Here is a 12,642-nt window from a genome sequence, read left to right as displayed (position 1 = left end):
CGGCATGGTAGAGACATGCAGCAGGAAGAAGGCGGGATCATCAGGTATCACGAATTCCGTGAAGTCCTGAGATATAGTGCGTACCGAGTGCCAAAATGTTAGCAGTTTGGGGCAGGTCCAAAAAATATGGAGCAATGTCCCCTTATCCGTGCCACATCGCCAGCACCGATCTGAGGTCTCCGGGAACATGGCACGGAGTCTGCTGGGAGTCAAGTACCATCTCGTCAAAACCTTATAATTCGTTTCTTGTGTCTTTGAACAAATGGAAGACTTGAGAGACAGGTGTATCATCCTGTGGACCTGCCCTGCGTCAAAAGTACGTTGGAGATCTACGCCCCATTTCTCAATGCAAGTCAGTTCAGGTTGGACCGGGGGTGTATTAAGAAGGGTATATGCTCCAGACAGGACCCGGGGAAGTGGTTCCCTGCCCGAGCAGTAATCCTCAAATGTAGTAAGGGGTCTACAGTATTGATGTGGGTCATGTAAAGAGTGTAGGAAGTGATGTAGTTGTGCCGCCGGCCAGAAGGGCATACGGAAGGGACCTGCAGAATCTGTCAACTCTGTAATAGATGGCCATCTATTTCCTAGGACAAAATTAGATGCGGCTGTGATGTCGGACTCCCGTAGGGTCCGGAAGTGTATGGATGACATGCCCGGAGGGAATTTGGGGTTGCCTAGAATGGGCGTTAGGGGCGAGGTCGTGGACGTCTGCTGTACACTTAACACTGCCTGTCTGCTTTTTCTCAGTGAATTTCCTATTAAAGGGTGCGATTTTAAGGACTGTGGCAAATCTTCCCAACACCATAGTGCTCTATTCAAAGGGACAGGGGATTGTTCCTGTTCGATCTGCGCCCACAGTTTTAGATTACCATGACGCTGCCAGTCAATGACTCTTCCCAAATGTACTGCTAGGTAATACCTCCTCACATCTGGGATCGCAAGCCCGCCGTAGTGCTTCGGTAACGTTAACTGTGACCGTGGTATACGGGTTTTCTTGCCGGCCCAGACAAAACGCATGAACAGTGCCTGTACCCTCTGAAAAAATACCGTCGGTATATTGACCGGCAGCGCCTGGAATAAATAGAGATATTTCGGGAGGATGCACATCTTTAACAAGTTGCACCTCCCAAACCAGGAGTGCAAGTTCGTTTGCCATTTGCTCAACAAGATCTTAGTTTCCGCGAGTAGAGGGGGGAAATTTAATTCATAGAGATGGGATAAATCAGGTGATAATTTAGTGCCCAAATAGGTCAACGCTACTGATGTCCACCTAAAGCGGAAGTTCGTTCGGAGCATCTGTATCATGTTAGATGGGAGGGCTATTCCCATTGCTTCCGACTTCTGGAAATTAATCTTCATGTTAGAAAGGCGGCCAAATATCTCGAATTGTTTAAGTAGATTAGGGAGAGAAACCGACGGATTTACCAGAGAAAAGAGGAGATCATCCGCATATGCGGAGATCTTATGTTGTGCCTTCCCGACCTGTATACCCTGGATGTCCTGGTTGAGTCTAATAGTCGCCAGAAAGGGCTCCAGGGAAAGTGCAAATAACAGGGGGGATAAGGGGCAGCCCTGTCTAGTGCCATTCCTAATGGGGAAGGGGTCGGAGAGCACTCCGTTTGCCTTTACCTGCGCAGTTGGGCTCGAGTATATGTGAGCTATTCTGTTGATCATCACCTCCCCTAGGCCTATGTGTCTGAGGACTGAGAACATAAAGTCCCAATTTACGCGGTCGAACGCCTTTTCTGCGTCGGTGTTCAAGAAAACGCAGGGTATGCCTCCGGAATGTACTACGTGTAGTAGGTTCAGGACCTTAGACGTGCTGTCCCTGGCTTCCCTCGTGGGAACAAATCCCACTTGGTCCAAGTGGACCACATTCTGAATATGTCGAGATAAACGGGTAGCCAAGACCTTCGTATAGATTTTCAGGTCTGTATTCAGCAGTGATATCGGTCTGTAGCTACTACAGGCGGTTGGATCCTTTCCTTCTTTATGCAACACCGTAATATGGGCCTTAAGGGTCTCGTTAGCTAGAGGTGTCCCTGCGTCCAAGGCGTGGAACAATTTAAGTAAGCGGGGGCCTATGATCGGGAATAGTGTCTTGTAATACTGAAGAGTGAGCCCATCCGGACCTGGAGCTTTCCCAGGTTTCATGGCACTCAAGGCTGTCTGTATTTCCAAGAGGGTAATCGGGGTTTCTAACTCAGCACAGTCGTCTGGGGAGAGCGACTTCATGCGAGAGTCATTAATGTAGGACGCCATGTCTTCCGGTGAGGTAGAGGGGTTTGGTAAGTTATAAAGTCGCGCATAGAAATCCCTGAATTCCTGTGCGATCTGTATGGGTAGAGTCGCAGGTTGTCCACCATTACTGATCACCTTGGGGATGTAGGAGAAGAGTCTGTGTTCCCTAACTTGCTTCGCCAATAGCTTCCCACATTTGCTCCCCGACTCATAACTCACTCTGCGGCAAAATTGCAGAGCTGCCTTGGCCTTATACGCCAGCAGGTCCGTGACCTGTCGTCGTACTGTCGCCAAATCCATTTCTGAGGCACGAGAAGGGGCAAGCTTATGCGCGGACTCTAGAGACGCCAGTTTTTGCAGTAGGAGGGTGAGCTGTCGTTGTCTCTCCCTTTTGATCCGGGCTCCATGTTTGATCAGGATGCCTCTAATGACCGGCTTGTGCGCCTCCCAGACAATTCCCTGATCACAATCCCCCCCATCATTGGTTTGAAAGTATAGTTCCAGTTCCCTAAGCACATCTGCAAAGACTTCAGGAACCTGAAGTAGGCTTTCATTAAGTCGCCAGAACCGTTGCCTAGGCGTTGTGTGATCAGAAATAGTATAGCTCAGAAAAATGGGTGCGTGATCTGACCAAGTAATGTTGCCAATTGACATCTCCCGGACATTATGCAGTTGGCCATGTGGTATCAGAAAGAAGTCAATTCTGGAGTAGACCTTATGGGGGGTAGAGTAAAACGTATAGTCAGTTTCACCTGAGTGTTGGAGCCTCCAAACGTCGATCAACTGGGCCTTGTGGAAAGTTTTAGCTATGCGTTGCAAATGACCCTGGGGAATGGACGATCTGCCAGTCGAGGTATCACATGACGGGGTCGGGGGGACATTAAAGTCCCCCCCCAGAATCAGGTGACCCTGGGAGAAGCTCTGAAGTCTACCCAAAACTCGTTCCAAAAACCCTACCTGATTCTCATTAGGGGCATAGACAGTCGCTAACGTCAGCTGGATGTCACCCACACGGCCCTTGAGGAATACAAATCGTCCCGCGGGGTCTAGGAGGGAATCTTGCGTTTGCCAGGGGATTGCGTTAGAGATTAGGATGGAAGTCCCTCTGGATTTCGCCGTCGGGTTGGTGGAATGAACAGCTATGGGGAAGTGTTTGTTCCGTAAGTAGGGTAGCTTGTCGCTTCTGAAGTGGGTCTCCTGGATGAAAGCAATATCCGCAGAGGCTTTTTTGAGGTCATGCAGTAGCATCCGCCTTTTCTCGGGTGTATTAAGCCCCTTGGCGTTCAAAGAGAACACCCTTAGGTTGTCTAGTGTCATTTTCCGTTTATTCGGGAGGAGGGGGGGGGGGGGTAAAGGGGGTAGGGTAGGGACGGGTGGGTTAGAGTATTAAGAGTAGGTGAAACAATAAGACAGTAGATAGTAGAAATAGGAGAGATAAGAGAGAAGCAGAAGAAGAAGAGATTAGAGAAAAACAAATAAATCAAACAAATAGAAAGCGTTTAAAGTAAACCACAATACTAATGCACGGTCAAAAGACCGCGATCCGTGTAATTACACGGTATACGCATATAGTACGCCGGAGGGGTGAAACACCCCCCAGACGAATATGCAGGCCTAAGTGGGGGAGATGGAAGGACACTGCCCGATAGGCGAGCTCCCGGCCACCCCCCCCCCCAACCGCTCAAAACAACATATAACTGTCAATAAGCGAAGCATTGAACCACAAAGAAAACATAACTTGTAGGGTTGACCCCGGCTAGGAATACATAATCTATACATCCCCACCTTGGAGCCACCTATAGTATCCCTCCCCTCACCCACTACCTTCTGGTGGCGTAAAGCCTCATCCACACCGAGCTCCAGGAGGGGAGCCCCATCACTACATAGCATGTCTCTGTGAATTGCACTTCACCTCCATCCTTCCTACCCCCAGTCTGTGAGAGAGAGGTAAATGGGCCAGAGTCCAAAGATCCATACGGGGCAGCCACAGCACTCCTGTCGGCTAGAGAAATGTAGGGTATAGGTGCTGTTCCGGGAGGGCAAGGGACCCAGTAACCAAACAACCCCAGAATCCCCTGAAATGGTACCCCCTGGCCCTACCGGGAGGCAGGATAAAGGCATTCAGGACTCCCAGTTCCAGCTCAGCGTTGTGTGATAATGTCTGATTGGTGTCCCCGCACTCAGTTCCAGAAAAACTCGTCTCCGACACCCCAGCAGAAACGCCCAGCCTCAGGGGATGTCAACACCACCCCCCAGCCACCTCCCAAAGCCCTCAAAGTGTAAGTCCCCAAGGGTAAAGTATACTACATTCACCAGGTGTGACAGGGACAGTAACGTCTCTCCGGGACACAGAATGGGTGGGGGCCAGGTGAAGTTTAAAATCCGGGCAACAAGGTGAGGCAAGTGGGGTCAATGGCAAAAACACAGTAAGGGATGTACTCACACTCCAGGGCATTAGATCTCTCTGGGCGCCTCCTCCAAGGGTGCTCTGCCAAGGCGACGGCTCCCCCTGCGTCTGGGTAGGGATCTCTCCCTACGCATCGGTTGATGGTCTTGGCGTGCCGTGTAGCGGGGCAGGAACTCCAACCAATTGGGGAGGGTGATTGGCTCCATTCCAAGGAATTCAAACAATGCCGGGAGCGATGTCGGTCTCCTGAGGGTGAAGTAACCTTGATCTCTGCGGAAAGTCACTGAGAGAGGGTAACCCCATCTGTAGGTAACGCCGCGTCGCCGGGCCAGGTCCAACAGGGGTTTAAGCATTGCTCTGCGGCGAAGCGTTGCCCGGGAAAGGTCCGGGAGAATTTTAACATTGGCGCCATCAAATTCCATGTCACCCGACTCCCATGCCTTGTGAATAACCAGATCTTTGTGTGTGTAGTGATGGAATCTACAGATTACGTCTCTGGGCCTCTCCGGGTCTGTTGATCTAGGGCCCAGGGCCCTATGGATGCGGTCCAGGGTCACCCGTTCAGGTAGCTCACCTCCGGCAACGTGGCGGAAGATGGCCAGTGCCGTGTCCGTCAGGTCCTCTGCGCCCGTGGCCTCCGGGAGACCCCGGATTCGGACGTTGTTCCTCCGGCTGCGGTCCTCCATTTCTTCCTGTTGCAGCTGTTGGTCCGTAATCGCCTCCATGTGCTGCACAAGGCGCTCCTCCAGGGATCCCACCCGTAAGTCCAATGCTGCGGTGGAAGACTCCCCCGCAGACACCTTAACTGTCAGCTCCTGTACTTCTGCTCTAATCACAGAGATCTCCTTCTTGTGAGCTGCTTCCACAGTGCCTATAAGAGCTACTATGTCTGCTCTCGTGGGCAGCGCCTGCAGGAGGGACCTGAGCTCCGGGTCAGGCAGGTAGGAATGTGTGAACTGATGTGAGGGACAGCTGGGTTCAGCCTGCAGCTCTGGAGGGGTGTCCGCTAAGAGGTCCGACATCCCAGCTCCCGTCGGCAGCCACGGGGAAGCACTCAGGGACTCCTCACCCACCTCACGTGCGGCCGCCATCTTGGATTCCGGGGTGAGCTGGTGAGAGCGGCGGAACAATCGCTCGATATCGCCCGTTGCGGGGGTCTGAGAGGCTGATTCTGACGCCCGGAGCTTCCGCAGTGCCTTCTTTCGTCTGGCGGTGTGCATGCTTCGTCGCTGAACAAGCGGAGCGGTCGGGGATAGCGGGAGACGGCCGGGAGCTCAAGGCAAGCACGTCTCTATCCCAGCATGTCCAGGCCACGCCCCCCGCTTTTGTTACTTTTACTTTTACTTCCCAACCATGACACTACCTGCCTGGAGTTTGCATGTTCTCCCTGTGCCTGCGTGGGTTTCCTCCATGTACTCCGGTTTCCTCCCACACTCCAAAGACATGCTGGTAGATTAATTGGCTTCTGTCCAAAATTGGCCCTAGTATATTAATGTGAGCCAGGGACCTTGGATTGTGGGCTCCTTGTATATGGGGACCAATGTGTGTGTGGTGCGCTGCATAAATTGACAGCAATATATGGGTACCTTAAATAAATAATATATAATGGAGGAGCATCTTGATGAGATGCAATGTGCAGGGATAGGGACGATTGTGGACACTCACTCAGGTAGAACTGGGTGGACTGGTGTCTTTATTCAACCTTACTAACTATGTAACTATGTATGTACTCTTTTTAAAATATTTAATAAAAACAATTGAAACAGAAAAAAAAATCCATACTTGGAATTCATCTTTAAATTTTAAATTAAAAAAACAATTAAAAATGAATGAACAAAAATCATTTTACTTTTCCTTCAAAATGTAAAAGCAATTTCTTCATTGTCCAATCATTTCGGCAAGACTATCCTCTTATTTCAAGTGACAGAGTTGGTTTCTTATCATTTTGTTTTCATTCTAGGTAAATTCTGTGGAAGTGATCGTCCTCGGCCTTTACTTATCCAAAAAAATAAAGTCAACCTGAAATTCATCTCAGATTTTCAAGAATATAGGACTGGATTTACGCTGTCCTACCTGGCGGTAGAGCCAGAAGAATATTCAGGTGTTTCTATTACAAACATTGCTGTGTATGCAATATGAAGTTGTGTTTTTAATTCCAGCCTATAGTGATTTTCAAACATGGGCAGTTTAAAAAAATGATAACCATCCAACAAAGAAAAAAGAAGCCACTCTCCACCATAAAAGCCAGAGACAATATATTGGTATTCGGTATAGAGGCTGTTCCACCTGTATAGTTCCTCTGCAATTTTCAAAGCTGACCCTTTTCAAAAGTGACCACTATATGATTTATATGTATATGTTGTAATATAAATGAGCCTGTAAGAAGATGCACGATGAACTACACACTAAGGAAGCTTTTCTTTATCTTTGGGCCCTTCACTCTCGCTTTGATTATGATCAGTTAGAAAGAAATAAAAGTTAATAAATAAAGCAACATGCTAGGTCTATTGTTTTTGGGTAAGAGATAAACTAATGATCAGTGAGGTCCTTCTACCCAAATCATTTTGAAGGAAGTTATTAAAAGGTACCGCCCTATATGAGCTGCCCTCACCCATGCATTCAGAATGTGGCTATTGCACTGGCTAGCTGTTAGTTTGAAGAGATCACGAATCTTTAATATGGACTATCAAAGATCTGTAACTGATCAATATGCTAGCTAGCACAAGCACTAATTGTACTTTTATTTATGTAAAAGCCAACAGGCCGCTATAGAGCAAGAGGGGAACCAGCTGGGGGCCACAACTGAGACAAGTCATTTAGATGTCACATTGAGCTCCCACTCACTTGGTCATTAGACTACCAATGAGATGATGATGTTGTAGTTTGGTGGTGCCACAATGACAAGCTGTGCAGGGAAGTACCTTTGCACAGAATGAAGGAACGCTTTGCCTTGTATTGACTAGAATTAACATCTCTGGTCACTTGACAACCACTGTGAACACTTGTGAAAGCATCCCTTCATAAGTGCTGACAATATTTCCCTGCACATCTCTGTATAGAAGAGTATGGCCTCTCAGATTTCGAGATTTGGACCATACCTTTTAGGTCAGTCTTTTTCAACTAAGGTTCCTCCAGAGGTTGCTACAGGTTCCTTGAGCAATGAGCAATTCCTGCCTCTCAGATAAGTTACTAGTGGCATGATCTTTTTATATATTTGTAAAAGAGGGATTCTTCCCATTGACTACAAATGTAATTCATTCTTCCCCATGACCAACATACTAATTTACTAACAATTATTAGCAGGGGTTCTTTGAGACCTGGAAAGTCCTTTTAGGAGTTCCTCCATGTTCAAAAGGTTGAGCGAGACTGTTGAGGAGATCACATGGGGCAGAGAAGATGCAGGTTGAGTTGGTTCCAAGGCTACAGATGACAATATCAAATACAGCGTTATTCCTCTCCAGCACTGATGTGCATTCTTTATTATTTTTTACTGAAATTTAATCTTTGGTGATGTTTTTATAGTGCTAGATCAACATATCCTTGTCCTTACAGATTCTTATTGCGGATCTGTTGCTGTTATTTCTGAAGAAGGAGAAATACAGACATTAAATCACCCAGAAACATACAGCAGCAACTTAGACTGCCATTGGATTATCAATTGTCCAGCATCTTTAAGGATAAAGGTAGGCATTACTGGCACTTGGTTGTTAAAGCCTATCTAAGGAAAGTAAAGTCGAGCTGCTCCCACACTGCAAGGTTAAAGCAGAGCTCCCCCAAAAAGGGGACCCTCCATTTATCTGCCTCCTCTGCCACGTTTGACACCTTCTGGGGGGAGGATGAAGCGGGTAGGTGGTTCGCCCCACCCTTCCTTCCCCCATAGCTGGCCCGAGCTTCGTGCATGCGCAGTAGGAAACTGACTATGAAGCTGCAAGGCTTTACTGCCGATTTCCCTTAGTTAAGATGGTGGCGCCAGCACACGATGGCCGACTGAAAAATCGGCTCGGACGAGGGCACTGCTGGACAGGGCTGGACTGGGACAGAAATTTGGCCCTGGACTTCATTCAGACCGGCCCACTTTAATTTTGCAAACACGCACAAAAACAGTATGTAAACTATACACAATTGCGTAAAAAAATAAGATAAAATTATTCATCAGTTATCGTGGCCAGTGCCATTAAATTATTCATCAGTTACCGTGGCCAGTGCCATTAAATTATTTATCAGTTACCGTGACCAATGCCAATAAACTATTCATCAGTTACCGTGACCAGTGCCATTAAATTATTTATCAGTTACCGTGACCAATGCCAATAAACTATTCATCAGTTACCGTGGCCAGTGCCATTAAATTATTCATCAGTTACCGTGACCAATGCCATTAAATTATTCATCAGTTACCGTGACCAGTGCCATTAAATTATTCATCAGTTACCGTGGCCAGTGCCAATAAATTATTCATCAGTTACCGTGGCCAGTGCCAATAAATTATTCATCAGTTACCGTGGCCAGTGCCAATAAATTATTCATCAGTTACCGTGGCCAGTGCCAATAAATTATTAATCAGTTACCGTGGCCAGTGCCATTAAACTATTCATCAGTTACCGTGACCAGTGCCATTAAATTATTCATCAGTTACCATGACCAGTGCCATTAAATTATTCATCAGTTACCGTGACCAGTGCCATTAAATTATTCATCAGTTACCGTGACCAGTGCCATTAAATTATTCATCAGTTACCGTGGCCAGTGCCAATAAATTATTCATCAGTTACCGTGGCCAGTGCCATTAAATTATTCATCAGTTACCGTGGCCAGTGCCAATAAATTATTCATCAGTTACCGTGGCCAGTGCCATTAAATTATTCATCAGTTACCGTGACCAGTGCCATTAAATTATTCATCAGTTACCGTGACCAGTGCCATTATATTATTCATCAGTTACCGTGACCAGTGCCATTAAATTATTCATCAGTTACCATGGCCAGTGCCATTAAATTATTCATCAGTTACCGTGACCAGTGCCATTAAACTATTCATCAGTTACCGTGACCAGTGCCATTAAATTATTCATCAGTTACCATGACCAGTGCCATTAAATTATTCATCAGTTACCGTGACCAGTGCCATTAAACTATTCATCAGTTACCGTGACCAGTGCCATTAAATTATTCATCAGTTACCGTGGCCAGTGCCATTAAATTATTCATCAGTTACCGTGGCCAGTGCCAATAAATTATTCATCAGTTACCATGACCAGTGCCATTAAATTATTCATCAGTTACCATGGCCAGTGGCAGTACATTTACCCCTCCCCCCACCATGCTGTATATTACAGAAATCACAGACACTAACATTAACAGTCAGACTCTCAATTTATTATTAATCATGCTGCCATGCAGCCTGCATCCCATATAGCATCTGATTAGCTTATTATTTAGTGCTTACTTGAATTACACTGATCGACTTTTCTTTGTCCCCTGACCCTGTCTGTGCTGCTGTCTGGGTGAGTGGACTTGCTGCAAGGAATTTTCAGGTTCCTCCTCGGCAGCGCTGGCTCCTCTTGGTTGCAGTCACAAGCAGCTAAGCTTGGGCAGCAGCTTACTATGCTCCGGCTCCTCCCACGTCCCCGGGCTGCCTCCGCCCTCCGGCCGTGAGTGACGTCATGGCGCCGGGACAAGGAGGCAGCCTGTAATGTTATGGGAGTAAATGGCAGCGTCACGAGGGGGTGGTGCTTGTGTGCCGAGTGCAGGAGCTGAGCTGCCGCCGCCGCCGCCTCCGCCGCCGCCGCTGCCGCCGCCGCCGCCAGCCTTATTGTAACACAGGACAGACATGGAGAGTCCAGGGAGAGTGTAGTGATTCAAACACATACCACACTGTCTGACAACCGGCCCACTGAGCCAATCGGCCCACCGGGAAACTCCCGGTAGTCCCGATGGCCAGTACAGGCCTGCTGCTGGATTTCTGGATAGGTACAGTGGGGATCGAAAGTTTCGGCACCCCAGGTAAAAATGTGTATTAATGTGCATAACGAAGCCAAGGAAAGATGGAAAAATCTCCAAATGGCATCAAATTGCAGATTAGACATTCTTATAATATATCAAAACAAGTTAGATTTTATTTCCATCATTTACACTTTCAAAATTACAGAAAACAAAAAAATGGCGTCTGCAAAAGTTTGGGCACCCTGCAGAGTTAATATCTTGTACTGCCCCCTTTGGCAAGTATCACAGCTTGTAAACGCTTTTTGTAACCAGCCAAGAGTCTTTCAAGTCTTGTTTGAGGTATCTTTACCCATTCTTCCTTACAAAAGTGTTCCAGTTCTTTGAGATTTCTGGGCTGTCTGTCACGTGCTGCCCTTTTAAGGTCTATCCATAGATTTTCAATAATGTTGAGGTCAGGAGATTGTGAAGGCCATGGCAAAACCTTCAGTTTACGCCTCTTGATGTAACCAACCCCCGCCCTGGATTTCGAGGTGTGTTTAGGATCATTATCCATTTGTAGAAGCCATCCTCTCTTTAACTTCAGCTTTTTCACAGATGGCATCAAGTTACCATCGAAAATTTGCTGAAATTGTATTGAATCCATTTTTCCTTCTACTCGGGAAATGTTCCCTGTGCCACTGGCTGCAATGCAACCCCAAAGCACGATTGATCCACCCCCATGCTTAACAGTTGGACAGAGGTTCTTTTCATTAAATTCTGTACCCTTTCTTCTCCAAACGTACCTTTGCTCATTCCGGCCAAAAAGTTCTATTTTAACCTCATCGGTCCACAGAACTTGTTTCCAAAATGCCTCAGGCTTGTCTATATGTTCATTTGCAAAGTTCAAACGCTGATTTTTGTGGTGAGGATGTAGAAGAGGTTTTCTTCTGATGACTCTTCCATGAAGACCATATTTGTACAAGTATCTCTTTATAGTGGAATAGTGTACCACAACTTCAGTGTCTGCCAGATCTTTCTGGAGGGATCGTGCAGTCAAACGTGGGTTTTGAATTGCTTTTCTCACAATCCTGCGAGCTGTTCTGTCTGATATTTTTCTTGGTCTTCCAGATCTTGCTTTAACTTCCACTGTTCCTGATGACTGCCATTTCTTAATTACATTACGAACAGAGGAAATTGACATCTGAAAACGCTTTGCTATCTTCTTATAGCCTTCTCCAGCTTTGTGAGCGTCAACTATTTTCAGTTTCAGTTTTCTAGACAACTCCTCAGAAGAACCCATGGTGCTGATTGTTGGGGCAAGGTCAGATGAGTCTGGCCATTTAAAACCTTTTGAGATTGACATGACCTGGTCTTCCCAGATGATGATTGAGAACAATCCATGACACTGGCAGGTCTCAGCTTTGCAAAGGGGACAGTGCATTCTATAAATTCTGCAGGGTGCCCAAACTTTTGCAGACGCCATTTTTTGTTTTCTGTAATTTTGAAAGTGTAAATGATGGAAATAAAATCTAACTTTTTTTTGACATATTATAAGAATGTCTAATCTGTAATTTGATGCCATTTGGAGATTTTTCCATCTTTCCTTGGCTTTGTTATGCACATTAATATACATTTTTACCTGGGGTGCCCAAACTTTCAATCCCCACTGTAAGTGCCCTAATATTAAAAGTCAGCAGATACAGTATTTGCAGCTGCTGACTTTTATTTTATTTTTCGGGGGGGGGGGCCTGGAGCCACTCTTTAAAGTGACACTCAACAATATACTTATCCCCCAAAATAATCCATTTCAGCAGCGCTTTTCGGCCACTAGCGGGGTGGTTTTAACACCAAAAAAGGGGTTAAAAACTCCCGTTGTGAGGCATTTCAAATCGCTGCCCATTCACTGCAATGGGCAGGGCATTTTTGGAATGCTAAATACAGCACACTCAACCTGCCCCACAGATGATGCATGCAGGACTTTACATAACATCCCACAAGCGCAGCACCCGAATGTATAAAGTCACACTGTAGTGAATGGGAGGTGGTTTTCAGGTGGTTAGCAGAGGCTATTTC

At 46.7% G+C, this 12,642-nt stretch overlaps 1 protein-coding gene across 1 annotated transcript in view; it reads left to right on the top strand.

The window, feature by feature from the left end:
* LOC143926238 (ovochymase-2-like) overlaps positions 1-12,642 on the top strand; it is a 192,323-nt gene that overhangs the window by 73,681 nt on the left and 106,000 nt on the right. Inside the window, exons 11-12 of the mRNA XM_077450229.1 lie at positions 6,609-6,749; positions 8,201-8,331. Coding sequence (XP_077306355.1) covers positions 6,609-6,749; positions 8,201-8,331 — 272 coding nt within the window. The remainder of the gene's footprint in view (positions 1-6,608; positions 6,750-8,200; positions 8,332-12,642) is intronic.

This window comes from Lithobates pipiens, unplaced genomic scaffold (genome assembly GCF_037356315.1).
Source record: "Lithobates pipiens isolate NorthernLeopardFrog02 unplaced genomic scaffold, aLitPip1_a1.2 Scaffold_10, whole genome shotgun sequence".
NCBI classification, from domain to species: Eukaryota; Metazoa; Chordata; class Amphibia; order Anura; family Ranidae; genus Lithobates; species Lithobates pipiens.
Note: the sequence above shows the minus strand (reverse complement) of the source record. Positions and strands in the feature narration are given on the sequence as shown.